This window comes from Apodemus sylvaticus, chromosome 10 (assembly GCF_947179515.1).
Source record: "Apodemus sylvaticus chromosome 10, mApoSyl1.1, whole genome shotgun sequence".
Lineage (NCBI taxonomy): Eukaryota > Metazoa > Chordata > Mammalia > Rodentia > Muridae > Apodemus > Apodemus sylvaticus.
This window is the reverse complement of record NC_067481.1, coordinates 96,751,644-96,778,176: the sequence shown is the minus strand read 5'-3', so window position 1 is coordinate 96,778,176 and position 26,533 is coordinate 96,751,644. Positions and strand designations below refer to the sequence as shown.

The window sequence follows — 26,533 nt, the reverse complement described above, 5'->3', positions numbered from 1 at the left end:
CTAAGGACAAAGTCTAGCTTTTTTCTTTCCGGTTTTTTTTTTGTTGTTGTTGTTGTTGTTGTTTTGTTTTGTTTTGTAGACCAGGTTAACCTTTAACTCACAGAGATCCATCTGCTTCTGCCTCCTGAGTGCTGGGATTAAAAGTGTGTGCCACCACTGCCCAGCCTGTCTAGCTTTCTTTCTTTTTTTTTTTTTAAGATTTATTTAGTTAATTAGCCATCTCTCCAGCCTTTTGTTTTTGTTTGTTTGTTTGTTTGAGACAGGGATTCTCTATGTAGCCCTGGCTGTCCTGGAACTCACTCTGTAGACCAGGCTGTCCTTGAACTCAGAAATCTGTCTGCCTCTGCCTCCCAAATGCTAGGATTACAGGCATGCGCCACCTCTCCTGGCTTCTGTCTAACTTTCTTAACAGAGGACTGAGGAGGGAGCCCTAGGGAACTGGGAAATGCTACAGAGATCCGATAGAGTCAGGAGCCTATGACAGTGACCCCTATAAAGTAATGAGGCCCAGGCTCATCCCCTAGGTGCCCATATATCCTATAGACTTTGCCATCAATCTAGTCTCAGAGTAAACACTAGAGTTCACATAGACCAGGTCTGAACAGCTCTGTAACAATAATAAGACCTGACAAACTGGGCCTTGGCTGGTGCACGCCTTTAATCCCAGGAGGCAGAGGCAAGTAGATTTCTGAGTTGAAGGCTAACCTGATAAAGAATGAGTTCCAAGACAGTCAGGGCTACACAGAGAAACCCTGTCTCAAAAAACAAAAAGAAATAAAAGGTATTTATTGAGGGTAGACTCAATGAGGAGAGGATCTGAACAAAACCCTGGGTTCAATCTCTAAAACCAATAAAACATTGATATAAACTTGTAATCCAAGCAGTTGACAATCTGAAACAAGAGGATCACTGCATGTTTGAGGCTAGCCTGGTCTACACATCAAGTTCTAAGTCATCCCGGGACTCTCTAAGGAGTCCTTGCTGATCTCAAGACAAATTTTGTTGTTTTCTTTTTTTGTTGTTGTTTTGGTTTTCTTTTGAGACAGGGTTTCTCTGTGTACCCCTGGCTGTCCTGGAACTCACTCTGTAGACCAGGCTGGCCTTGAACTCAGAAATCCGTCTGCCTCTGCCTCCGAAGTGCTGGGATTAAAGGTGTGTGCCACCACTGCCCTGCTCAAGACTGTATGATTCCATTCATATAGACGTAAACATGATCATAAATCATAAATTAGAGGTTATCATGGGTGTGGTGGTAAACAGCATTAATTCTAGGAGACACAGGTAGAGCTCTGTAAGTTTTAGACCAGTCTGGTTTACATAGCAAGATCCTGGACAGCCAGGGCTATATGGACAGACCTTGACTCAAAAGAGGGGTGGAGGCTAGAGAGATTGCTTAGTGATTAGAGCTGATGCTGCTCTTACAGAGAACTCAGGTTCACTACCCTGGACCCACAGCAAGCAGCTCACAATGTTTGTAACTCCACTTCCAGGAAGTCCAGAGCCCTCTTCTGGTCTCCACAGACCAGCACAAATGTGGCATACATTCACATAGACACATGCACATTAAAAAAAAAAATCCTTGGGTTGGAGAGATGGTTCAGTGGTTAAGAGCACTGACTCTTCTTCTGAGGGTCCTGAGTTCAAATCCCAGCAACAACATGGTGGCTCACAAACATTGTAAAGAGATCTGATGCCCTCTTCTGGGGTGTCTGAAGACAACTACAGTGTACTTACATATAATAAATAAATAAATAAATAAATAAATAAATAAATCTTTTCTAAAAAAAATCCTTAAAAGGGGTGGGGTGGGGAGTACAGCCAAACACATCTTTCATCCCATGTTCCAGAACAAACAGCTATATTGAAAAAACCTGTCTAGAAAACAAAACAAATCCAAGACTACATCAAAAAAAAGAAAAAAGGAAGAAAAAGGATAAAAGCAGAGGGTCTGAGGAAAGGGACAAAAAAATGATTCTAGGAGAACCTTAGTCATGGTCAATGCACTTACAGTCTTTATTGTAAAGAAGTTGCAGTTGTAACAGGGGACACTGAAAATACACAATCACGGATTGTTCTTTCAGAAGAAAGAGGAATAGATCCATATATACAAAAATTGTAAACATGTTCACTTAAATATCCACATGATTGGTCTATGCTACAACGTACAGGGTTGTCATTCAACTGCAACTTCACAGGGGGGCATTTTGTCTGGAAGAATGAGATATGGCAACGCGTTTGGTTTTGACTTGATGTGAAAAGCCAGCTTCAAGCAATGCATGAGTAGTCTGCTAAGCACAAGGACCCACACCTGGTCTGGGCCTTAAAAGGGAATAGAAGATAGACTAGGGAGGGACTGGTTCAGGAAGCCAAGGTTAAGCCATTTACAGGAACGACTCTCTCCTGCGACACCCTGGGCAGATGAGACCGTTAGTCCTCTCCTTGTAAGAGTCTTGTCTTGCCTGGCACCCAGGTACCCAGCTGTCAGATCCCTAGGGAATGTCTTATGGAAGGGCGGGTGCCCAGGCCCATAGCTGTCTATACCTTCCTGGCCAGAAGCACCTGGGCAGGAGCCACACAGAGAGGGGCAGCTTATGGGGGCACTATGAGATGAGACCTTAAGACTTAATCACAATCACAACACCAACAGGGCTGAGCTGCTCTAGGGATCCTGCAAGAGGAGGGCAGGGGAGGAGCCTCTGGACAGGGCGGGCCACCATGATAGGAGCCAGGGCAGTCACTGCCACTCACAGGGACAAGGGACTGGGAACAAGGGTCATAATCCCCGCCTAAGGGTACAATTAGTCTCCCTCTCCCTGGTCCCCAGAAGCCCTTGCACCCTGCCCTGGAAGGCAGCTGGACTTCAGACGCTAGAGTGGACAGGTGAGCTCCTCCTGGTTGGCTGGCGCATGACAGGCATGCCTTCCAGGCCAGTCCACTCCAGGAAGTACTGTTTTCTTCTCAGGGCCTTAAGACTGAGATCTCTGGCTAGGGGGAACTTTGTGGGGACAGTCCAGGCACCCCAGGGAGGCTACTCCCCTTGGTCCCAGAGGCCCACAGTGGCCACCTTCTCTGTCCTTGGCACGGCAGGACCCAGAAAAGGTCTTAGGAGGCCTTGAGGCCTACGGTGGTGAGGTGGCCTTCCAGCCCCGGCCAGAGCCTAACACCTACTAATAGGCAGGTACCTGGTACCCTTTTGGGCTGGTGTCCAGGGTCTCAGTGAAAGGCGGGCTCTGGTATGTTTCTGTAGCCTCCACACCACTCCCCACTGGGTAGCCTGGGTAGGCCTGAGCAGCCCCAGTACCTAGCTGATCTGTGGCAAAGAGAGACATATCGGTGCCTAGGCGGAACCGCTGCAGGGCCTTCACGGTGAGCGCCACCTGGATGAGGGAACCAGGGTCAGCTGGGGAAAACCTGGAGTCACCCCCAACCCTGACACCCACGGGACCCTCACTCACCCAGCTGAGGATGGAGAAGAAGCTGAAAGCGATGGCGGCACGCGCTGCATCTCCAGCCTGCGCGGTGCCTGGCCCTGGCGCTGTTCGTTGCCACTGATTGGTGAGGAAACAGAAGCCTACGAACCACAGGAAGGACCAGACCCCTGCAGATGGGGGCTGGTGATCAGATGCTGCTCTGCCACCAGGATCCGTGCTCTAGTTGAACCACAGAACCTCGCGCATTCAGAGACGGTGCAGTGTCCCTTAGGTTCATCATCAGCAAATTGCCATTCACATGACCTCCAAAGCCTCGCCCCCTTCGAAGCCCAGCCTTACTCGGTCCATCAGCCACCTCTTTCTCTAGGCTGGCCAAGTGCCCTAAAGAGACCCCTAGGTGCTTTCAACTGGACTCCGACCTTGTATCTCTAGGTCAAGCCCTCTTGTGGCTGAGTCCTACCGGCTCAAAACCCTGAGGATCATTTCTCAGCCTGCCACAGTCCGGGAAGAAGTTCTGCGGTAGTCTCCGCGCCTAGTCTTGTTTCTTAGAGGCCCAGTCACGTCACCACAAAGATCCTAAGGTCCCCCCAATGTATCAGGTTCTAGCTCTTCTAGACCGGCCACGCCCCCCTCGCTCACACATTAGGTCCCGCCCCAGCACCGCACCCTACATTAGGCCCCGCCTCTCACCGCCGGCCCCGCCCACCTGAGAAGCCCAGGTCCAGTAGCACTGCGCGGCGGCGGTCTCGGACGCTGCTGATCTGCTGAAAGCGCACGTCCAGCACCAGGAAGGCCACGCAGGCGATGAAGGCCCCTAGACCTAGGACGACGCCGAAGCGGCAGGCTCCCGCGTTTCCGTTGAAGACGCAGCGCAGTTCTGGACCGCTGTCCGAGTTCACGTAGCCCTCGTTGACAATCGGCCCGAACACCGCAATAGAAAACACCTGCAGAGCAGCAAGCGGAGCCTCATGCCACTGCCTGAGGCATCTGTTCCCCCTGTCAAGAGTCCAGGTTTCCATCCCTGCCCCAGAGTGTCTCTGCAGCACCGAACCCATTTCCTACTCCCTCGTGTACTGCCCAATTTTTGAAAATAAAGGAGCATTTAAGGAGTAATTAAAACTGCTATTTACATTATGTTTGCATGGAGGTGCTGCATGCCTGTAATCTCAATGATCGGGATGTGGAGTAAGAAGGATCAGAGGAAGACAGCCTTGGCTACACGAGACTCTAACAATAATACAGGGCAAGCCGGGCGGTGGTGGCGCATGCCTGTAATCCCAGCACTCTGGGAGGCAGAGGCAGGCAGATTTCTGAGTTCGAGGCCAGCTTGGTCTACAGAGTGAGTTCCAGGACAGCCAGGGCTACACAGAGAAACCCTGTCTCCAAAAAACCAAAATAATAATAATAATAATAATAAATAATAATAATAAATACAGGGCTGATAACATGGCTCATCGGTTAAGAGCATTAGCTGTTCTTCTATAGGACCTGTGTTCAAGTCTCAGCACCCACATGGCAGCTGCAGACTGTAACTCAGTTACAAGGGATCCACTGCCCTCTCTGGCCTCTGCTGGTACCAGACACACATAGTGCACATGACATATATGCGATCAAAACACGTATAAACAAAAATATCAGAGGTGCCCCTCTCAGTCCCTTTATAAGAGAGTATATTAGGGTTCACATTGTACTTCTCAGGGTCACATGACTGCTAAGAGCAGCCACTCCTCATGGCCTCCCAGAGTTTACTTGAAGCGTGGAAACAGGAGCCTTCACCTACGTCAATGACTTCCAGGGTTGTGGTGGACCAGTGCACTGTACAGGGTGAAGTCAAGGGGCAGCTCTAGAGAAATATGCAAGCCTTTCCCTTTTTGAACCTGACCTCTGAGCACAGGACCTGTGTGTGTGCTCCTCAGAGTCCCACATGGTGTAAAGTAGCCTCGCTTGGAATGCTGGGTCCAAGAACATCCACCAGCAATAGTGGGCATTTCAGAATTAATTCCCGTGAGTAATCAGTTATCATAAAATCAGTCAAGAAATCCCAGCACTTGGGAGGCAGAGGCAGGCGGATTTCTGAGTTCGAGGCCAGCCTGGTCTACAGAGTGAGTTCCAGGACAGTCAGGGCTACACAGAGAAACCCTGTCTTGAGAAACCAAATAAATAAATAAATAATGAAAATAAAACCAGTCAAGATCATTGGGGCTCTAAAGGTGACCACTGACTTCTAACGTTTGATCCAACCTCAGTACCTTCTGCCCACCAGTTAGTTCTCCAAGGAAGGACAGAAGCAAACCACAGTCACTTTAGTGCAGACATCGAGGCCGTCCTGCGTTGCTGAGAAACGTCCTCTGGTCTCAACCTGCATCGCTGCACTCTTCTCACCTAAACTGCTTGATAATGTAGTCATGAAAAGTGCCACAGCATGTTCATGTTTCCTGAGAGCAATCCACAAGTCAGGACCAGAAGACTGTTCCTCCTTCAGTACACGAGGTCGGGGGGGGGGGGGGGAGCGCTCCACCCTGGGAACCGCCCTCTTCCAAGACAGGCATGGAGATTAGAGAACTGCCAGATGGACAAAATCCAAAATCCAGAACTTAGCACCCACCTCCTAAATGCCTAGGACAGGGAAGACGTATGCCAACGGGATAGATTACTCCGATCTGTACTTCCATGCCATTTCCAGGAAGCCCTCCCGGATGAGCCCCTTCTAGCTACACCAGCCGGGAGCCTCCTTATCCACCTTTAACTCACAGCTGGACCTGAGGGGTCTGGGAAGAACCACTCCCTTCAAATGAGCCTGGCGGTTTTGTGATCAGGCAAAGGGAGGAAACTGCGCATTCCCCTTGGCTCCTATACCCCGTCTTCCATCTGGAATTCAGTCCCTGATTCACTGGGAGAATCACATCCGCAACTCTGTGCCCGCTTCCAGGTCGTGGGAACCGGAAAAATGAAAAGAAGACTGAGGAAGGGGACTGGATTAGACCTAAAGAGGAATTGAGGGCAGGGGGAGACCAGCGGTGACCTCTCAAGGTCTATTGGTAACAGCCGTCCCTTCCCCCGCCCGCAGGTGGGCGCGCCTAGCCATGTGACGTCACCCCAACCTGCGGGTGGGGAGGGGGGAGGGACCGGTGGAGGAGGGTGAGGGGCGATGGGTAGGGGGTGGGTGAGGGTGGGGGATAAGGGATGCTAAGAGAGGCGGGGGACAGGGAAGGGGCCAGCTTAGGGGCCACTCACCCAGGACACGACCCGCAACAGGGTCTGGGGCCGCCGCGCAAAGCTCACGGGATCAAAGGCAGCTCCCGCACGGCCCGCGCCAAAGGATGCTCCCTCCATTGCGGGACCTGTGCCTTCTGTCCGTTTGTCCCACCGGCCTGCCCTGCCGGAGACCGCCCGAGGCTGATGCTGAGGCTGCTGATGCTGTGGATGCTGCCTCTGCCGCCGCCTCCCGGGAGCGCGCGTCGGCTGCGGCGGGGGCGCGCGGGGCGGGGCCGAGCCAGCGCCCCCGACTAGGTCCACGCGCCGGGGTCTGAGCCCTGCCCTCGATCCTTCCCACTCACTCTCCCCCTCTCCCCCGTATGAAGAAGTCGGAGATGGGGACGTTCTCAGGAAACACAGAACTAAGTCTTTATGGGGTTTAGAGGCGGGCAAGAGAAGATAAACTCAGATTTTGCCATGGCCAAGAGCATCGACAGAAGGACAAGTGCATCACCCTGCTTCTCTGATCGGGAAGGAGAGAGAGCCTTTGGGTGAGTATGTAAGAGGACACTGAGGCCCGGCATCTTGACCTTTACATTCAGGGAGAGAGAACGAGCCCCCAGCCTCAGAAGACCAGAGGTAAATCGCTGGGGACCTTTCTCATTAGCCCTTGAATCAAGAAAATCTCAGCTTAGAGATGTGGTGCACACTTGTGTTGCCCGTGTCTCACATCCACCTGTATTCTGGCTTCTTCATACGTTGTACCTTCCTAACAGGATCAGGTGGGAAGAGTGGTGGTTACTTTCAGGGGGACTGTCTGGGAAGCAGAGTCAACTGTGGCCAGCAGGAGCTAAGGTTGAGCATGTCTATTCTCCTCTGGGCAGGTCATTTTTTTTCCAGAAGCTTTTTCTATCTCTGGTCTGGGTTGATCTGTAGCTAATTAATCCGGAGTTCAGGGAGGGGAGAAGTACCAGAGACAAGATCTTGTCCCAGTTGTTGCCTAGTTATGCTGGCCTCTGCTGGGATTCCCTTGACCCGTGGGACTAACAGGCCCACTTGATGCTCTTTCAGTGCTAAGGCTGGTAGGAGATGGCTTCACCTTCAGGGTCACAGAAGCTAGGGTGTAGGTAGAGATCATGGGTAAGGCCTCAGTTACCCCTGTCTTCTTGGGACCAGAGCCAGGTAGGTATAAGGCCACACGCATGGAGCCTACACATTTTATTTTGTGTGACCTGTTGTTCATTCTTCAGACGGAAGTGCAGCTGGAGGAACCTAGTCTAGTCCCTGGGAAAGGCACTGGTTCTGATCTGAATCTCATTTGAGTCTAGTTGGACACAGGTGAGCATCCCCTCCTGTCTAAGCTGTGAACAGAAGATCTGTGTGATGGCCATTTCACCCTTCTCATCATTTTCATCAGCACCCAAACAATGCAGCACATCCATTGAAAGACACGGTTCTTGGGTTGAGTATTGAGCTCAGTGGCTAGACCGCCTGCCTGGCATGTATAGGGTCTTAAATTCCCAACGATGGGGGGGGGGGGCCCTGAAGAGATGGCTCAGTGGTTAAGAGCACTGGCTGCTCTTCCAGAGGACCTGAGTTCAATTCCCAGGACCCACATGGTGGCTCACAACCATCTGTAATGAGATCTGATGCCCTCTTCCAGCATGTCTGAAGATAGCTACAGTGTACTCACATATGTAAAATAAATAAATCTTAAAGTAATGGGAAAAAAGCAATAATTATAAAAAAAATTCCCAACGATCACCAAAACAAACAATTCATGGTCATACTTCTAATTGCTCCCCTTAGCAGTAAATTCAAGCTGTTACCTATTTCTCTTTCTCCTTCCTCCTTTCCCTCAAAACCCAGTATAACCAAGCCCCTAACCCTGCATCTGGCCAGGCCCCTCCACCTGCCATCCCGGAATCATTTGCTTCCGGTGCATCCATAAGCGTACACTTCCAATGTTTACCTCAGAGCCCCCTTTTCACTGCTGAGCACTTATCCCTTTGAGTTGCCTCACTGTCTGTGCTGACAGCTCTCAAATGTCAGCTCAAACAAACCACAACCTTCCTTCACACAAGTTCTGCTCGTCTTGACCTGGATGCTCTGTAAACAGGGACAAAATGAAGCTCTTGATTTACTTTCTAAAAATAAATTTATTGAGTTGTTGGTTTTCCCTCTTTTTTAGACAAGATCTATGTAACCCTGGCTAACCTGTAACAAGTTGGCCTCACACTTCAAATATCTGCCTCTGCCCCCGACGCGCTGGGGTTAAAGGTAAAGGCATGTGTGTCATCATACCTAGCCTTTTGGGGGTGGGGAAATTTAATGTGTTTTGAACAAAGCCATGGTGGCGCAAGCCTTCAATCCCAGCACTCAGGAGGCAGAGGCAGGGGGATGTCTGTGAATTTCCAGGCCAACCTGGTCTTCTGCAGGTTTTGAGTTCCAAGCCTACCAGGGCTACACAGAGAAACCCTGGGGATGTTTGGGGAGATGACATGGCAACAAACGTATACATGAAGACAAAAGATGTGTTTTGCCTTCATGTATTTCTGTTTGGGCTTTTGTACCTGGTAGTCACAGAGGCCAGAAGAGGGTATTGGATCCCCTGGGACTGGAGTTACTGTTGGGGAACATGGGTGATGGAAGAGCAGCCAGTGCTCCTAAGTATGAATAGGAGGCTGGTGTATGTGTGCTGAATTCAGGGAAAGCCAAGGAAAGGGGATGTGAGGGGGGGAGGAGCAGCGACAGCCAGCAGACAAGCAGGATGTCTGAGATGATCACAGAATGGACAGGAAACCCTGGCTCCACAGTATGGCTGCATTAAGCCTCATCAGCAAGTTCTGGAAAAGGGGCAACTTCTCTGCTGGCCAGCTGGCTCCTGTATCCTTTTTGTTGTTGGACCTCTGAGTATCCTCTACAGAAGCCAGCACACCTACGGGCCTCCTTAGGTGGGGATGCCCTACTAGAGGCACAAGGAAGTCATGCCATCTCTATGCCATAGGACTGGGGCACACGTGCTGCTGGAATGCTGTGGTTGGGAGTCTAGCCTAAGGATCGGTGCAGCTGAGCAGATCCGGAGATGCCCGACAGCTGCAGGGTTTAGACTCAGCAGTTCTGTTTCACCGAGACACAATCCCAGCTGCCACCGCTCTGACCACTCCCCATTTGTACCCCACAGACCCCGAGTCTTCTTTGGCTTCTCTCCCAGGAAATTCTGACACTTCCTGAAATGTGTCTGTCTCAGCTGCTCCATGGTGACTTCTGCCAGAACTCTAGACAAGAGGTCCCAACTAATCACAGAAAGGCAAAAACAGGCCCGTCCATCACTGTAAACCCAAAGTACAAAGCACACAGAAACCGGACCCTAAGTCACTTCATTTTATTTTGGTCTCAAACTCTCAAGGAAGCTGTTCTCAGGATCCTCAATTGAAATGCTTGTCGTAGCTGCACAAGACCATGTGCCAGGCTGACAGTGGGCACCATGGTTGGTACACCTTAAGAGAAAAACCCTGGCACAGCTGGGGAGCCCTGCTTTAATTCTGAAATGACTGAGTTGCCAGGGTTGCAGTTCTCGTGGGCAGCCAGGCTATGTAGTAGGAAGGCAACAGTCTACCCCATCTTCCTTTGGGGCAACTATGTCCCAAATGTATAATGGGTACTATGAAAGGTGCGGGGCACCCTGGACCACTCCTGCCGATCACCTTCGGTCCCATGGGGCTTTAGCTGAGGGGGCCACCCAAGTGTCTGTAGTAGGCACCTCCATTTCTTTATCCTGCGGCAGGGTTCCCAGAGGCAGTGTTCTAGGGAGCCCTCCCCCACCACAGAAACAAGCGTTGGCCCAGATGCACTTTAATCGTCAATCAGGCTGTTGCCCATAGAACCCGGCTAGATGCCCCACACGCCCTGCTGGTAATCCTCTAGTCACAGGAGCCGTCCTTCCAGCCGTCACGCCAACGCTCATCTACTCTTGAGCAGTCAAAGTCAGGCTTGCCCAGCTTACGATTCACCTCATTGTGCAGGCGGCACAGCCACTGGCTGAAGGAGACGCGAGTGCTCGTGTCGGGCTGGTTCCTGCCTATCCTTTGAGAGAAGCACAGAAGGATGTAAGGAGATGCTGGCTCCTCTGTCCCTGCCAGTGTCTGGGGATGGGGAGCTGGGGCACTGTTATGACTCAAACTTGGGGATACCTCCCCCTTCCATGGGGGCCGGAGGGCCAAGACCGGGAGTTAATCTAGAGTTTCCCGAACTTTGACACTCCAGGGCTGTTCCTCACACCACACTCACCAGATTTGGCAAGAGGCCAGAGCAAGATATAAAAGCCGGCAAGTTTACAACCTTGTAACAATCGGGCCACACCCCATGGTCTCTAGCCCTAGGCAGTCTTTAGTCAGGTGGGGCCTGGCACAAGGGGCTCTTTGTCAGCACCAGGGGCACAGTGCAGCAGAGCTCCCTCTCATTCCTAACTACCCAGGCTCCAAATAGCATTGCAACTGCACCCATCGGTCCAATTTAGAAACACCTATCGAGGACAGGTTAGGCCACTGAGAGTGATAGAAGTTTATTTCAGTCCAATTTTTAAAGTCCGTAACTAAGCTGAGGGATTAACGGGAGCAACCAAATTGAGTTACTGTGTCTACTGGCTACTCTGTCTATGACGAATAAGTAAGGAAAGCCCTTCCTGAGAGCTTTAAGATTAACAAAAGCCCAAAGAACTGGGCTTTTGAGAAAGGATAAGGCCCCTATAACCCAACATTTGGGTTCCCTCTCCTAGGAACCTGTCACTTCTGAATCAACCTTCCTAGGCCCCTCTCTATGACATCATCAGCTAGGCCCCCTTTAAGGACCTTATTGACAGAGCTACAGCCACAACTTACCTTTTCCTTATGTCTTCCGCACATTCCTCGCAGGGGTAAAACTTGGAAAATATATGTATGAACTGGGCCATATCTTGCTGTTGTTCTGGCGTGGGCATGTCCGGGTAATAGGCGGCCAGCGTATGGAGGAAAGCCCAGGTGTGGCGACCCAATTCCTCCCGATCCTGTGGACAGTCCTCCCTAAACTTGATGTCCCGCTGCAGAAGTAGGCCGACTAAAGGTCAGTTCACTCTTACCCAACCAGAAAGCCCATAAAATTCCAACCCAGTGGCAGATTGCTTGCGTTGTACGCCAGGGGCCTTCGGTTCGGATTCCCAGTATCACCAAAAAATAAAAAAATAATAATAATAAAGGAACTTTTTCAGTTGACAGCCTACTAATTCGATCCGACCAGCCAGTGGCTGAAAGCTCAAAAGTTTGAGCCTAACGGTGTGTGTGAGGGAGGGGTAGACAGGCTTAGGCATAGCCAACCCTGGGGGCTTGGGCCCTGCGGAGGCTGAACGGCCCCCAGGGAACCAGGTGTGGGGCGGGGGACCGGGACCGGGCGACCAAGAGGGGCATCTGCACCTTCTGCTGGGTCCGCATCCACGATTTGAAGTCCACGCAGGCCCGGCACGGCAGCTTCCCGTGCTCCAAACCTGGCGGCGCCGGGGCCGCGGCAGGGGCGGTGTCGTCTCTCTGCCTTGTGCCGCGGCCCCGCGCGTCAGTCACCAGGTCGTCGGTCATCTCGGAGCGCGCGCCGCCCGGCAGGAAGGAGAAGCGACTGCCGCGAGGGAAGCCCGCGGGCTCGCTGGGCGCCGCCATCTTGCTGGCGTGCGGGCAGCGAGGCCAAGAGGGCGTGCCGGAGACGGGCCAGACGAGCGCGCACGCCACCGCCAGCGCGCAGCGGCAGCAGCGGGAAAGGCAGCCCGGGGCTGGGCTCAGGCCGGGGCAGGAGGCGGGGCCTGGCGGCGGGGCGGGGCTGGGGGTCGAGGCGGCGGCCCGGGGCGCGGAGGAGTGGGAGGCCTCGGGGCGGGAGGCGGCGGAGCCGGGGGCCCCGGCCGGGGAGGCACAGGTGGCTGCGGCTCGGGCTCTGCGGGTGCTCTTGCGCCTGGTTGCCCGCCGCGAGCCCGGCGTGCGTGGTCCATGGTGGGGTTCAGGCTTCCTCCAGAAGAAGTGAAGTGTGTCGTGGAAGGCGCGCTGCGGCTGTGCTGAGATCTTGGGCTGAGATGAGTTCCGAGATGCTTCTCGCATCACCCCCATCGCTTGGCTCAGACCCTTACCAGCGGCAAAATTTGGGGTCTTGCATGCCTTACGACGTGCCCACCTACACGCTTCTTGGTGCCTTGGCAACGCGCGACGGGGCGTGGCCTCACAGAGACCTGACAGTACTAGTGGCCAGAGGCGACCTGTACCCTGGTAACTGTCCCCCACAGATTGGGGAGGTATCCTCAATCTCTAGCTTGGATAAAGATTATTATGCCTATTTCAGTAACAGCCTCAGGAAATTTTTTTTTTTAAATTTTGAGACACGGTCTCATGTAACTTGGCTTAACTTTGAACTCTGTATGTAGCCAAGTGAAGATGTGAATTCCTGAATATTTTGCCACCACACCACCTCCTCAAGTGTTTGAGTTAACTGCCTGTACCATCACAGGAAGAATTTCTTTCCCCAGCCTCCATGTGTTCATTCAGTCATTCTGCAAATATTTGTACAGTGGCTACTCTGCTCCAGGTGCTCTTTCCCCCACTGAGCAGAACAAGGAACAAGCCTCCCTCTTTAACCCTTAATCCGTGGTGAAAATGGGGAAAACCCAGTCACCATAAAAGAGAATCTTACAAAACTGAGGAAAGCTGTGTAGAGGATGTGGAGACCCTTGAGCATAGACCTTTGGAATAAAAAATCAGCTCAAACTCTTTGACATTTTGCAGAAATGATTTTAGGGAGGTCAATAGAGGCAGATCCAGAGCTGGGCAAGGGCCTATTTAAGACCATACTAGGAATTGGCATTTCCCCCTAAAAACAGTGAGAGAGATGTTGGGCAATTTGGGACAGTTTTGTTTTCACCCCACTGAAAGCAGATTCTTTTTTTCTTAAAAAGACATATTATATGTAAGTGCATTGTAGCTGTCTTTGGACACACCAAGAGGGCATCAGATCTTATTATGGATGGTTGTGAGTCACCATGTGGTTGCTGGGATTTGAACTCAGGACCTTCAGAAGAGCAGTCAGTGCTCTTACCCACTGAGCCATCTCACCAGCTCGGAGAGCAGATTTTTTTTTTTTTAAATTTATTTATTATTATATGTAACTACACTGTAGCTATCTTCAGACACACCAGAAGAGGGAGTTAGATCTCATTACAGATGGCTGTGAGCCACCATGTGGTTGCTAGGATTTGAACTCAGGACCTTCGGAAGAGCAGTCAGTGCTCTTACCCGCTGAGCTATCTCATCAGCCCCAAGAGCAGATTTTTAAAGAGAGGGAGGAATCTCTTTCTAGCCCCAGAGTTGGGGGCTCCTCAGTGTGCATCTGAGAGGAGTGGCTAGGTAGAGTGGAGAGCATCTGAGGTTGGGAGGGGTAGACAGGCTGTCAATTGGGTGGTGAGAGGGGCTCACAATTCCTCTAGGTCCCTAGGAGGTCCTCACCCCCTTTCCTCGCTTCCAACATTCCTGAAAAGGCCAGTATGTAAGGTGTTAAAGGCAATGTCAAGGAGTGACAGGAGCCTGAGCCCTAGCTACTCAGGGGCCTAAGGCAGTAATATCCCAACTTTGACAATTTAGCAAAAACCCTGTCTCAAAACAAAACAAGACAAAAACAAACAACAGAAACAACAAAACAAAAAATAAAACGAAGCAACCAAAAAAGGACCCAGTGGCTGATTCAGATTGTAATGTACTGTTCTGTCGCCCAGGGTGGATTCAAAGAGCAAGCAGTTAGACACACCCCAAGGAGGTCGGCACAGCAGGGTGGAGAAGAGGCAGAGGGGGCAGGTGAAGTTGAGGTGGTACTTTGTTGCTGGAAGCTTTTCTTGCCTGGACTAAGGAAAGGAGCCCTGGGTTCTGTTTCAGAACAGTCTTGTACAAAGGACTTGTTGTTTTCCCTTCCACCTGCCCAGACTTGCCCCTCCCCCAGCACAGTCTTCCTATGATGAATCCTGTCCAGGAGTTTTTTTTTTTTTTTTTTTTTTTTTTGCTTGAAGAACCAGGAAACTGAATCGTTTCCTGGAGTGTGTTAGAGCAGTGTTGGGGAATTCCACCTCACTTCTTCCAGATGCTCAGAGCTCCTTCGAGCACCCTGCGTGAGGTCATCCATAGGCATGGCAAGTCCGAGACACCCAGTATCAGCCCGTGCTGTAGCCCTGGTGCAGATGGACCGACTCCAGGTAGACGGGACTGCCCCGGTCCCTCACCCCTGCACCGATGGCCTTCGAGGATGCCAAAGGGGAGCTGGCAAAGTCTGAAGATGTCACCTCTACCTTTCTTTCACCCAGACGTTTGCTTTCTCCGTGTGCTGGTCAGACAACAGTGACACGTTTGCTCGCAGGAGCTGGGATGAGTTTAGGCAGCTCCAGGTAAGTAACACTGGGACTATTCTCCAGTGGGTATCTACCCCAGCCCAGAGTCCTCTAGATACTCAGTCTGTGGATGACCCCAGTCCAAGGACCTCCCTTCCTGCCTGTAGGAGTTCCTCTAGGGACCCTTCCCTCCCTGGGGGATTCTCTCTACTTTCAGAGACTGACACATGCTTCTCCCCATCAGAAGACCCTTAAGAAAACCTTCCCAGTGGAGGCAGGCCTGCTCCGGAAATCTGAACGAGTTCTTCCCAAGCTTCCTGGTCAGGCCTGTAAGGGTCACGGGATGGTAAGGTGAGTGTGGGTGAGTGGGGTCCCACAGTCTGCACTTGTGATACTCGGGCAGATTCTCCATTGTTGACACGTCGCGGGCACACTGGCCGAGGCCTGGTACGTTTGCGGCTGCTGGACACCTATGTACGGGCATTGCTGGCAACCTCAGAGCACATATTGAGGAGCTCAGCACTCAGTGGCTTCTTTGCACCCAAACCTCTGGATCTGGAGCCCATGCTGCCTCCTGGCAGGTAACTAACCTTCTCCCTGCTCCCAGCCCATGTACTCTTTGGCAGGGCAGGTGAGAAGGCTGGGCTAACCTATATATGTGGGGTATTCCCATCCTTCCTACTTATTTCTTACATGTGCTGGCTGCCCTGCCCAGCCTGGTGATCCTGCCCACACCAGAGGAGCCCTTATGCCAGCCCACAGGCAGCCTTACCATTCACAGCCTGGAGGCTCAGAGCATGCACTGTGTGCAGCCTTTCCACACTCTTGACACAAGAGACAGACCTTTCCACACTCAGGCCCAAGAAATCCTGGACGTATTACTACGACATCCTTCAGGTAAGGCCACACCATTAAACCCCGGGGTTTTCCCCTCTGATCAAAATGGACACAGACCTAGGCATCTGAACCCTTTCCTGTCCTCTGAGCCAGGCTGGTGGCTGGTGGAGAACAAGGATCAGCAGACAGCCTGGTTTCCAGCTCCCTACCTGGAGGAGGTAGCAACAGGCCTAGGCCAGGAGTCAGGCCTGGCTTTGCAAGGAAGTGGTATGAGCCCATCCCTACATAGATAAACTCACCACTGTGAAGGGACCTTTGGCAAGGGCAAGACCACGCCCAGGAGGGAGGTAGTAATGGGGCACTAGGCATGTGGGTGCTGCGTAGAGCCAGGAGAAAGCCCAAGTGGGTTTCAGAGCAGTCCAGGGTGCCTAGAGGCACCCAGAGAAAGATGAGGACTCTGGCCTTGCAGCTCCACAGTGATCCCCAAATACCTATCCTAGGGAGGCAGCTCTGTGCTACCCAGGCCTATGAGGGCAGTCGCCCTGACGAGCTAACGGTGCCCTCAGGGGCACGTGTAAGTGTGCTGGAAACCTCAGACCGAGGCTGGTGGCTATGCAGGTACAGTGAGTGTGTGTGTCCCTGTGTGGTGGAGCAGTGGCAGGCCCTGCCTGGCAGGATGGGAACATAGGTAAGTCCCTAACCAAGCCCTGCTTTCTTGCAGGTATAATGGCCGGACAGGCCTGCTGCCCTCAGTGTTGCTGCAACCTGAAGGGCTGGGCTCCCTCCTGAGCAGGTCAGGGCTCCCAGACAGTGGTGGGGCAGACAAGGTGGCCGAGGACAGGACCGTTCCCCCTGCAGTACCGACTCGCCCCTGTATTAGTGCCATCCAGGGCCGATGCTGCTCTGTAACTCGCAGGGCACTGGGACAGGAACAAGGGACCCGGGTTCCCCCTTGAGGATTGTATTGCCCCGCAGAAAGACTGTACTGTCAAAGGCAAACTCTGGCAAAGCAGGGTCCTGGACCTCACCAAGGAAGCAGGGTGAGGGTGGGGCTCTATGGCTGGCAGGACCAACTTTCTATCGCCTCTAAATAAAACTGCCATGGGCTGGTGAGATGGCTTAGTGGGTAAGAGCACTGACTTCTCTTCTGAAGGTCCTGAGTTCAAGTCCCAGCAACCACATGGTGGCTCACAATCATCTGTAATGAGTTCTGATGCCCTTTTCTGATGTGTCTATAGACAGTTACAGTGTACTTACATATAAAAATAATAAATAAATCTTTAAAAAAAGACTGGAATAATTTCACCCAAATTAATGTGCACTGAGGCACTGGGGCAGGGATAGGCTTCAATTTTTTTTTTTGGTTTTTTGGTTTTGGTTTTTCGAGACAAGGTTTCTCTGTATAGCCCTGGCTGTCCTGGAACTCACTCTGTAGACCAGGCTGGCCTCGAACTCAGAAATCCGCCTGCCTCTGCCTTCCAAGTGCTGGGATTACAGGCGTGCGCCACCACCGCCCGGCTTAGGCTTCAATTTTTATAGATGATGCTTCAGTCGGCTAAGTGTGGCCAAGGATTTTGGGAGAGATTGATCAGATTCACATGAGAAGCCAAGTTAGAAAAGTGTAACTTTTATGTGTTTCACAGGGCTGGGGGGGCTGCAGCAGGGAGTGGGGACAGCTTCATGTTGTGCCACAGGAAGTCCAAGAAGGTGGCTGCTTGCAGTGTCCTGCTAAGCCGCTGAAAGTGCCGCTCTAGAGGAACACAGAGGAGGTTCAGGCTGGGTGGGGGCTCTGTGAGCCCACCAGGAGCATCCCCGGCCCTGGGGCCCCGTCACATACCAGTGTAGGGCAGCAAGGCCTCCAGCGTGCCACGCACACCCTCATAAGCCAGCAGCTCCTCAGGAGCCTCATGTCGCAGCAGCACACTAAGCACAGCCTGGGCTTCGTGGCAATGTCTGGAATTTGTGTTCCACGTGACACAGAAGCGCAGCAGGGCCTCTGGAGGAAATGGATGAACGGGGTTACTAACCCCGTTCTGCCCACCAGGCCACCCCTCTCTCTTGAGCCTGCCCCGACCTTTCTGGTCTCTTCGCAGTCGGAGTATGGTGGCTTCCAGCTTCTCACAGGCCTCAGGATCCCTCCGGATGGCTATGAGAGGGAAGACTGTGCTTGAGGAAAGGGCTCCTGGATCCCTGGAGCCTCCCCCACCCCAGCCTCCTCCTGGGGCAGGCACAGACCCTGGATCACAGTCAGCACGGTGTGGGGACGGTCCAGAGAGATGGCGAGGCCTAGTGCCCGGAGATAGCGCTTCTCGTGGAGCAGGTTGTCCAGCTCTTGCTGCCTGGTGGACAGAGGACATGGTCACTCCAACTCTCGCTGGGCCTGAGCCACTTCCTATGCTGCACAGCAGGGAACATGGCGGGGGGCGGGGGGGAGGGGGGCTGGATGCAGGAGCTGGTCCTGCTAGGATGTGCAAGGGGATGCGGTGGGCGGGGTCTACCCAGCCCAGACTCACTTGATCACCTGCTCTTCCCGTTTGGCCTGCTCTTCTGCCTGCTCAGCTTCTGTCACATCCTTGGGATCAAATCAGGGTCACACAAGCCCCAGTGCATCCTTTGCCCTGCTTCACCCCATGCCCCAGGGTTCAAACCTTCCAGAGAATGATTCGGGAGTCACCGCCACCCGTGATGGCATGATCATCCAGTCGGCTGCAGTGTAGCCCCCAGACCTTGTCCTCGTGAGCATCCAAGGTCCGCACACACTCGTTGCTCTTAATGGTCCACAGCTTCAGGAGCCCGTCAGAGCCACTGAGGTAGAGAATGGAAGGAGTCAGTGTAGGGGCATGTTCCCCACCATGCACCCCCAGCCAGCTCCCAGCCCACTCACCTAGACAGCAGCTGTGAGCCACGACTCACAAAGGCCACCTTCAGCACAGAAGCATCATGTCCCTCAAATGTCTGCAGGGGAGAGACAGAGGACCCAAGTGTTATGGGTATGAGAGGGTATATTACTACAGGGGATGGGGCTAGGGGAAATACTTACCTTGAGACAACTGAAGTCCTGCAGTGCCCACAGCTTGATGGTGCCGTCGGCAGAAGCTGTGGCCAGCACCTGGTCCATGGGGGAGAACTGGACATTCCAGAGGCCACGCCGGTGGCCTGTAAAAACACCTAACAGTTGGCACTGAGGCAAGGCCCAGAGCTTAGCTGTACGATCCTGTGAGCCTGTTGCTAACAGCTTGTCATTGGGAGAGATAGCCACGCTGTTGATGTCCTGGTGATGAAAGCAGGTAGCCAAACTTAGACATCCACCTCGGCAAAGGCTCAGCCACACCCCACCCCACCCCACAGGCCATGCGTGGCTGGCTACTTTGTCGTGGCAGCGCTGAGTGGTTTGGGCCTGTAGGAGCATGGGGCCACTGTCCGCAGCTGTGTTCTTGGAGAGCAGAGCCTCGGGGAGGGGCCAGAGCTTCACAGTACAGTCCTGACTTCCTGTCACCAGGAAAGACTCTTTTAGCCTGTATCCAACAAGAAAGGAGACACTGCTCAGGCCAGAGGTCACTGGCTGCAGTGCACCAAGCTCTGCCCTCTGTACCATGATCAGGACCAGAAGGATCACCTCAGCATGTAGACTGGCCAACATCACCCCCAAATGCCTCTGCCTATGCCATCCACCCTCAGTACCCAGAAACTGGTGCCATGCACAGATCAAGCTCTTTTTTTGGATTTTTTTTCCCCCCGAGACAAGGTTTCTCTGTGTAGCCCTGGCTGTCCTGGAACTCACTCAGTAGACCAGGCTGGCCTCGAACTCAGAAATCCGCCTGCCTCTGCCTCCCAGAGTGCTGGGATTACAGGTGTGCGCCACCACCGCCAGGCTACAGATCAAGCTCTTAATGAAGGGTCCCCTTCTCCAGCAGGACCTTTGTCATTCTCCCCACTCACGCCCTTCCCACTGTGTCCACCTTCCACAGGCACCCTGGGCCTCTTCTCTGTTCCACATCTTTGCTAAAGCCCCCCAAGCGTGGCCAGATGAGCACATTCATTCTCTACCCTGGGTTAGAGCCCAGTAACTTGGGCCTCTCTCTCCTTGGATGCCCCTGGGCCCAGTCTAGATCCACTACCTAGAACAGCAGACGGTGCCCACGCTGTGTGTGTGGCCGGAACCCTGAGCTACACAGGCCACCTGGCCAGCCTTGTTCATCTTCCAGATGCGTACGCTCTGATCCTGCGGAAAGTAGGGGTTGGAGAGAGATGATGAGTCACTGTTTTCTTGCCTTGGTTCTCACTTGGGAGGTCTGGGCCTTCCCCTGCCCTCCCCCTCAGTTTTTCAAGACAAGGTTTCCCTATGTAGCCCTAGCTGGCCTCGAATTCACAAAGATCTACCTGCCTCTGCCCACCCCACCCAAGTGCTGGGATTAAAGGTGTATGCTATCACCGCCTAGCTGCCATCATATCTCTTCTGGGGTCTCACCTTGGCACAGCTGGCAAAGAGCCACCCCTTCCGGAACACATCCAGGGCCAGGACAATGTCTGGGGGAGATGGGGGGGGAGAGGGAAGGAGTGGTCAGAGAACAAGTCTATCAAGGAAACAGGGAAGGGGAACTATTAACTCTAGGCTGAGACTTGCCTGTGTGACCATGGAGGATCTGACAGGCCAAAGTCTGTAGCTCAAAGACCTTCAGGCAAGGGCTGTTAGAAGCCACGATGATGTGGGAGTCATTGGGCCCCAGGAACCGAACATCCAACACCTCCTCGCTATAGCCAGCAAACTGTGGGAGACGGGAAGGTCATGAGTGAGGGCCTGCACAGAAAGAAGCCTAACGCCCAAGGCCCGCACCGGGCAGGATCAAGTGCTTACCTGTTTCTGCAACTGTAAGGAGTGCGCCTCATACAGTAGCAGGTTGTGATCGGCAGTGACAGTGAGAAACAGGCCAGCAGCACGGGCCAGGGTACAGTGGGTGAGCTCCTGCCTTAGACCTGGCGTTTGTGGCTGGGTGTATACACACTGCCCAGAAGCTGCTTCCCACACACGAAGGATCCCTGTAGGAGAACAGGGCTGTTGAAGGATGAGGTCCACAGGCTCCCCCAGCCCCTGGTCCACATGTGGCCAGTCCCCCACACCTTGGTCACCAGCTGTTAAGAAGTGTAGGCCTGAGTTCTTCACACCCAGTGCAGGTGCCGGCTCCTTGGGCAATAGCACAGAGGCTTCCACACTCTGTGGACGAGCAAGACAAATCAGAGCCTGTACAGCCAAGCATCCCATCCCTGGCCCTGGCCTGCAGGCACCCATACCTCAAACACTGGCACTGTCCTTGTGGTCTGGTAGCTCTGAAGGTCCCAAACTATGCAGATCTTGTCACGGCCAGAGCTGAGGAGAAACAGATCTCTCTGTTCCAGTTTCAGCCTTGGTCTCCCCTTCCCGCCTCCCAGTAGCCAGACACTGACCTGAGCATAGTGTGGCCATCCTCACTAAAGGACAGAGAAGTGACAGCACTATAGTGTGCAGTCAGGACAGCCAGACACGAGCGGTCCTGCAGTGACCACACGCGGATAGCGCTGTCCACAGCTGAGGAGAAGAGCAGCAGACGAGTGGGGTCTGGATGGAAGGCTACTAAACTGAAAGCAGGGACAGACAGATGGACAGACAGATGAGCTGGACTTCCAAGAGCCGTGCCTCTGCCCATCCTTCCTCCACCACCCTAACTCACTGTACGACACCGGGCGAGCCTCGGAACTGGTGCGTCCCATAATGTCGCACAATGTCCCAGACACGTACAGCCCCGTCACAGCCACCTGCAGGGAAGTGTTTAAGGTTAAGGTTGTAGGAAAGCCTTCTAGTGTTCCCCCAGCACACCCATCTAGCTGGGGTCCTACCTGTGGCTAACAGTGTAGAGGTGGCATCAAAAGCCATGGAGGCCACAGGAGCTGTGTGTATCGCCTTCCACAGGCGACTGACAGTGCCTTCTCGCCAGGCCCACTGAGCCAGCAGCAGTGCCCGGCTGGCTGTTACCAGTACCTGGGGGAGTGTGTGGGCTAGTAAAGATGGCAGATGACACATGCTTGCCAATTCAGGGTGGAAGGGAGGTACCAGAGCTTACCCACCACCCCTACCCATCATACTTCATCATCGGGACTGAGGTCAAAGGCAGTAATGTCCTCTTGGTCCTCCTAAGGAAAGAATGGGCGCATAGAACACCATAAGAATGTGCTGCCCTCCCCTCGGGGCTTTCACATCTGCCCCAGTCTACCCTCACCTGCTCCAGGCTCTGAAGCAAAGCCCCCGAGGCCACATCCAGGACGTTGACTTTGGTACCACAGACGCAAAAGAGGTAACTGCCAGTCTGGTCCAGCTAGGGACAAAAGGGGCTCAGCCAAGGAACTACTCAGTACTCCCTATCCCTCCATCCCAACTGGCCCTGGGGATGGTTACCTGTGCTTTCCCACCCTTGTAGAAAGGTTCGATCTTCCGCTCAACAGCATAGCTGGAAGGAGAACAGGATGCTGAGAGGCGGCCTAACACCAGTGCCCTAGTGCCTGGCACCTGGGGTGCTAGCCTAGAGATGAGCCAAACCCTTGCCCTTGCAGAGTGCCCAGGCAGCAGCAGGAACTCAGTGGTAAAACAAGCAATTCCGTGGGAGGATGCTTCTTCACATTACAGAGAGGCAGAGACCCAGAGCTAGTTGGCGAGCATGTCCGAAGTGGCCCTCATGGGGTCATCAGACAGGTTGAAGAGATGGGCTTCAGTCAGGTGAAGGAAGCCCAACAGCCTAGGCTTCAGCATAGAGGTCTTTTGGGAGCTCTCTACTAGCTGTGGGAGGCCAGGAAAAGGTAACATACTTTCCAAGTCTTGACCAGTGAGGCCCAGCATGCCTCCACACTTCTCCAGCCTCAGCCTCATTTGGTTCTCCTTGACTAGCTGTGATTTCTGGGCTCTGACTGACGCTGCCCTCTTTCCCACTCTCTCTACTGCTTTAGTCCAAACCAAGTGGATGAAGTTTCCTGGGAGGTAATGGTGGTGGCCATTCCAGTCTCCTCACTGGGTTTCTTACCTACGCTTTCATCTCTATTGTCTTGTGCCTTCTAGAACAACTGAGGGGTGTCTCTGCAGTGCTTAAACTTCTCACACCTCACATGCTTCTGTGACATTACCCGGCCTTGCCCAGAAGGACTTTTACCTATCTTTTTTTTTGTTGTTGTTGTTTTGAATTTGTTTTTTTATCGAGACAGGGTTTCTCTGTGTAGCCTTGGCTGTCCTGGAACTCACTCTGTAGACCAGGCTGGCCTCGAACTCAGAAATCCGACTGCCTCTGCCTCCCAGAGTGCTGGGATTACAGGCGTGCGCCACACCACCGCCCGGCTTTGCCTATCTTAATGGTCAACACCACAGCGCCGCTGTTCCTACGCCAGGACCTATAACAGGTCATCTGCCTCTACCCTTTCTTCCCAAATGCATATGTCCTGCCCTCCAAGCCCCTAAGTCCAGTCCGTGGAAGTCTGTCCACCAAAATAAAGCCAGTCTCCGAGGCTCTGCAACCAGTTAACCCACCAATAGAGAGATGCTGTCGGCACCAAGGCTTTTCTTTCTAGAGCTTGCTTGCCATAATCTAATCCACTCGGTAACAGATGTAAATTATTTATCTGAAAACTACACATTATAGATAAAGGCAAAGCCCCTTCCTATCCTAGCACTAAACAGCAGCTGTTCGCAGAGGAACTCACGGAGCACAGGATTCAGACAGAGCCCTTGATATCACTATGAATGCCTCTCCTAAACTCCTGGATCCCTCTTCCAGTTCCTCCCCATTTCCCTTCGCGGTCGGCGCCTCCTCCGAGGACTTACTTGGCTTTGAAGCGGCACAATCCCGCTGCAGTCTCGGCCATGTCCCAGGGAAGCTTTCCCCTCCAAGCTCAGCAGCCTTTCCCCCGCGTGAAACAAGCAGTGCGCTACTCTGTACTTCAAGGCACGCTGTGATGACGTCACGAGTCGCAACTTCTTTGACGCCATCAGCTTGCGCGCCGGGAGTCCTCTTTACTGTGGGAACCGACTTCAGTGGGAGCTGAAGGCGTTTCTAGCGCGGAAGTTGCAGTGGCTACCTTGTTGAACGTCTTATTTACTATTTTATTAGGTCTGGTTTTCTTTTCTTTTGGTTTTGCGAGACAAGGTGCCTTTTAGAGCAGTGCTTAAAGCTTCCCCTCTCACGTGCTTCTGTGACCTAGCCCAGAACGACTTTTGCTTCTCTGCTCCCCCACCTGTCTCTGTCTTTCTGTCTCGCTCTCTCTTCCTCCCTCCCCTTACCCCCTCTCTTTCTGTCTTTTTTTTGTTTGGTTGGTTTGGTTTTGGTTTTTCGAGACAGGGTTTCTCTGTGTAGCCCTGGATGTCCTGGAACTCACTCTGTAGACCAGGCTAGCCTCGAACTCAGAAGTCTGCCTGCCTCTGCCTCCTCTAAGTGCTGGAATTAAAGGCGTGCGCCGCTACTGCCCGCCCCCCCCCTTTTTTTTTAAAGATTTATTTATTTATTATATATAAGTACTCCGTAGTTGTCTTCAAGACACACCAGAAGAGGGCATCAGATCTCGTTACGGGTGGTTGTGAGCCACCATGTGGTTGCTGGGATTTGAATTCAGGACCTCTGGAAGAGCAGTCGGTGCTCTTAACCGCTGAGCCATCTCTCCAGCCCCCTGGAACTCGTTCCGTAGAAGATCCGCCTACTTCTACTTCACACTGTTGGAATTAAAGGTGTTCCTTTCCGGCTTGTTTTCTTTTCATTAAAAATTAATTTGCAGGGGCTGGAGAGTTGGCTCCGCGGTTAAGAACGCTGGCCGCTCTTCCAGAGGTTCTGAGATCAATTCCCAGCAACTACATGGTGACTGTCAACCATTTATAATGTGATCTGATGCCCTTTTCTGGAATGCGGCTGTACATGCAGATAGAGCACTTATATACATAAAGTAAATAAATCTTTTAAAAAATTAACTTGCAGGCTGGAGAGATGATGGCTCAGCGGTTAAGAGTGCTGACTGCTGCCGGGCGGTGGTGGCGCACGCCTTTAATCCCAGCACTCTGGGAGGCAGAGGCAGGCGGATTTCTGAGTTCGAGGCCAGCCTGGTCTACAGAATGAGTTCCAGGACAGCCAGTGCTATACAGAGAAACCCTGTCTCGAAAAAAACCAAAAAATCCAAAAAACAAAACAACAACAAAAAAAAAGAGTGCTGACTGCTTCTTCAGATATCCCGACTTCAATTTCTAGCAAACACAAGGTGGCTCACAATCATCTATAATGAGCTCTGGTGCCCTCTTCTGGCCAGCAGGCATTTATGCAAGCAGGACACTGGATACATAAATAAATCCTTAAAAAAAAATTTCACTCAGTAAGCAGAAGCAGGTGGATCTCTGAGTTCAGGATCAGCCTTGTCTATAGCATGAGTTTCAAAACAGCCCTGTTCAACACAGAAAAACCCTGTCTCAGAGAAAAAATGATTAAGGAGGAGTCTGGTTGTGTATCTAGTTAGTTTTAGACTGGTCTGGAATTGCGTGATAATCTAGACTGGTTTCAGGCTCAAGCACTTTGTCTCAGCCTCTCAGATACCCTCAAGTTATCATTTAGTGTGTATGTGTGTGCCACATGTCTACCTGCTCCGCACAGTGTATGTATAGAGATAGAGGACATGGAAGTAGCTTTTCTTCTACTATGTAGATCCCAGGAATGAAACTCTGATTATCAGGCCTGGCAGTTATTCAGTGAGACATCTCTCTGTCCCAGTTTGTGTGTTTACTTCTGAAAACAAGCAACATGGTCTTTATGTAGCTCTGGTTGGCTTGAAACAATAATAGCCCAGGCTTGCTTTGAATTCAGAGAGATCCCCCTGACTCCGAATCATGAGTGCTGGAATTAAAGGCGTGTACCATCACCACCCTGCTTCCAGGCCTTTTGTATTAACTTTTTTTTTTTTTTAAGTCCTTTGGCCTGGGCATGGTAGGAGATGCCTTTAATCCCAGTACTCAGGAGGCAGAGGCAAACAGACCTGTGAATTCAAGACTGGCTTGGTCTACTTACTATCAAGTGAACCAAGGCTCTGTAGTGAAAACCTGTCTCAAATAAACCATCTTCTTTTATTAAAAGCTTCTGGAAATGGATACATTTGCCCCTCAGCAGGTATGGTCAGTATGTAACAGTCCTGGCAGATGTAACCATCCAAGGGTCCTGATCAGACTCACTTTCTCTGCTAATAAAAGAATTAGAAGGCAGAGGAAAGAAACTCAAGTGTAACAGGTGGCAGCAGAGAACTCTCAAAGATGGCAAACAGAACAAGCAGCTGTCATACACACAGCAGGTATAAAGACCCTCCATGATGCAGAAGAGGCACTCAGAAGACAGTCAGCTTCTCTTTGAGAGTCAGGAAGTTTGAGGATTGAGAAGGCAGGACGGTCCAGGAGACAGAAGAGTAGGGTGTGAGAAGACGATGCAGGAAGAAAGAAGATTGGGGTGGGGCCGGAGAAGAGAAGAGATTGAGTAGACTGAAAATGAGGGGCAGTTGAAAGCGAGTTGGGCTAGCCGACAGGGGACCGTGGGTGGCAGCTGAGCCAGAGGCTGAGCCAAGCCAGAGATGATATCCTCAGAGCCAGAGAAAAGGAGAACCCACAGAGAACAACAAAGTAGCTCTAGGAATATAAAAGAAAGAATTAAAGAACAACAAA

At 52.3% G+C, this 26,533-nt stretch overlaps 4 protein-coding genes across 6 annotated transcripts; 1 reads left to right on the top strand and 3 right to left on the bottom strand.

Moving 5' to 3' along the window:
• Positions 1–3,167: 3,167 nt before the first annotated feature.
• Positions 3,168–6,764, bottom strand: Syngr3 (synaptogyrin 3). Its single transcript, XM_052197059.1, has 4 exons — positions 6,666–6,764; positions 4,138–4,375; positions 3,456–3,598; positions 3,168–3,377 (listed from the first exon to the last, which is right to left on the bottom strand). Exons 1-4 carry the CDS (start codon positions 6,762–6,764, stop codon positions 3,168–3,170), a joined length of 690 nt encoding a protein of 229 aa, XP_052053019.1.
• A 3,232-nt stretch (positions 6,765–9,996) lies between these two features.
• Positions 9,997–12,387, bottom strand: Gfer (growth factor, augmenter of liver regeneration). Of its 2 annotated transcripts, none has more exons than XM_052196961.1 (3): positions 12,074–12,377; positions 11,507–11,703; positions 9,997–10,712 (listed from the first exon to the last, which is right to left on the bottom strand). In XM_052196961.1, the coding sequence occupies exons 1-3, from the start codon at positions 12,308–12,310 to the stop codon at positions 10,550–10,552; spliced, it is 597 nt and encodes a 198-aa protein (XP_052052921.1). In that variant the 5' UTR covers positions 12,311–12,377; the 3' UTR covers positions 9,997–10,549. The 2 variants fall into 2 exon arrangements, with proteins under 2 accessions (XP_052052921.1, XP_052052922.1); XM_052196962.1 differs by having other exon boundaries at positions 10,641–10,707; positions 12,074–12,387.
• A 143-nt stretch (positions 12,388–12,530) lies between these two features.
• Noxo1 (NADPH oxidase organizer 1) lies at positions 12,531–17,092 on the top strand. Of its 2 annotated transcripts, none has more exons than XM_052197248.1 (9): positions 12,531–12,904; positions 14,760–14,871; positions 14,980–15,060; positions 15,248–15,323; positions 15,407–15,584; positions 15,719–15,900; positions 15,994–16,107; positions 16,341–16,458; positions 16,562–17,092. In XM_052197248.1, the coding sequence occupies exons 2-9, from the start codon at positions 14,806–14,808 to the stop codon at positions 16,794–16,796; spliced, it is 1,050 nt and encodes a 349-aa protein (XP_052053208.1). In that variant the 5' UTR covers positions 12,531–12,904; positions 14,760–14,805; the 3' UTR covers positions 16,797–17,092. The 2 variants fall into 2 exon arrangements, with proteins under 2 accessions (XP_052053208.1, XP_052053207.1); XM_052197247.1 differs by having other exon boundaries at positions 15,221–15,323.
• A 359-nt stretch (positions 17,093–17,451) lies between these two features.
• Positions 17,452–23,798, bottom strand: Tbl3 (transducin beta like 3). Its single transcript, XM_052196577.1, has 22 exons — positions 23,678–23,798; positions 22,268–22,319; positions 22,092–22,187; positions 21,958–22,005; positions 21,712–21,853; positions 21,546–21,630; positions 21,283–21,453; positions 21,130–21,205; positions 20,959–21,052; positions 20,696–20,877; positions 20,465–20,606; positions 20,309–20,367; positions 19,959–20,062; positions 19,208–19,355; positions 18,881–19,111; positions 18,725–18,795; positions 18,489–18,645; positions 18,354–18,412; positions 18,076–18,179; positions 17,915–17,986; positions 17,678–17,836; positions 17,452–17,590 (listed from the first exon to the last, which is right to left on the bottom strand). Exons 1-22 carry the CDS (start codon positions 23,716–23,718, stop codon positions 17,478–17,480), a joined length of 2,406 nt encoding a protein of 801 aa, XP_052052537.1. The 5' UTR covers positions 23,719–23,798; the 3' UTR covers positions 17,452–17,477.
• Between the last annotated feature and the right edge of the window lie 2,735 nt (positions 23,799–26,533).

Excerpts from the sequence above, each read along its gene's own strand:
- Syngr3 (XM_052197059.1), bottom strand. The coding sequence starts at position 6,764 with ATGGAGGGAGCATCCTTTGGCGCGGGCCGTGCGGGAGCTGCCTTTGAT. Across the intron at positions 4,376-6,665 it reads TGTTGCGGGTCGTGTCCTGG|GTGTTTTCTATTGCGGTGTT; the intron begins GTGAGTGGCCCC and ends GCTGCTCTGCAG. Across the intron at positions 3,599-4,137 it reads ACTGGACCTGGGCTTCTCAG|GGGTCTGGTCCTTCCTGTGG; the intron begins GTGGGCGGGGCC and ends CCCCATCTGCAG.
- Noxo1 (XM_052197247.1), top strand. The coding sequence starts at position 14,806 with ATGGCAAGTCCGAGACACCCAGTATCAGCCCGTGCTGTAGCCCTGGTG. Across the intron at positions 15,324-15,406 it reads AGTTCTTCCCAAGCTTCCTG|ATTCTCCATTGTTGACACGT; the intron begins GTCAGGCCTGTA and ends ATACTCGGGCAG. Across the intron at positions 16,108-16,340 it reads CCTGGCTTTGCAAGGAAGTG|GGAGGCAGCTCTGTGCTACC; the intron begins GTATGAGCCCAT and ends TACCTATCCTAG.
- Tbl3 (XM_052196577.1), bottom strand. The coding sequence starts at position 23,718 with ATGGCCGAGACTGCAGCGGGATTGTGCCGCTTCAAAGCCAA. Across the intron at positions 21,631-21,711 it reads CTCTACACTGTTAGCCACAG|GTGGCTGTGACGGGGCTGTA; the intron begins GTAGGACCCCAG and ends ACTTCCCTGCAG. Across the intron at positions 19,112-19,207 it reads CTCAGCGCTGCCACGACAAA|GACATCAACAGCGTGGCTAT; the intron begins GTAGCCAGCCAC and ends TTTCATCACCAG.
- Gfer (XM_052196961.1), bottom strand. The coding sequence starts at position 12,310 with ATGGCGGCGCCCAGCGAGCCCGCGGGCTTCCCTCGCGGCAGTCGCTTC. Across the intron at positions 11,704-12,073 it reads GGATGCGGACCCAGCAGAAG|CGGGACATCAAGTTTAGGGA; the intron begins GTGCAGATGCCC and ends CTACTTCTGCAG. Across the intron at positions 10,713-11,506 it reads GCGGAAGACATAAGGAAAAG|GATAGGCAGGAACCAGCCCG; the intron begins GTAAGTTGTGGC and ends CTTCTCTCAAAG.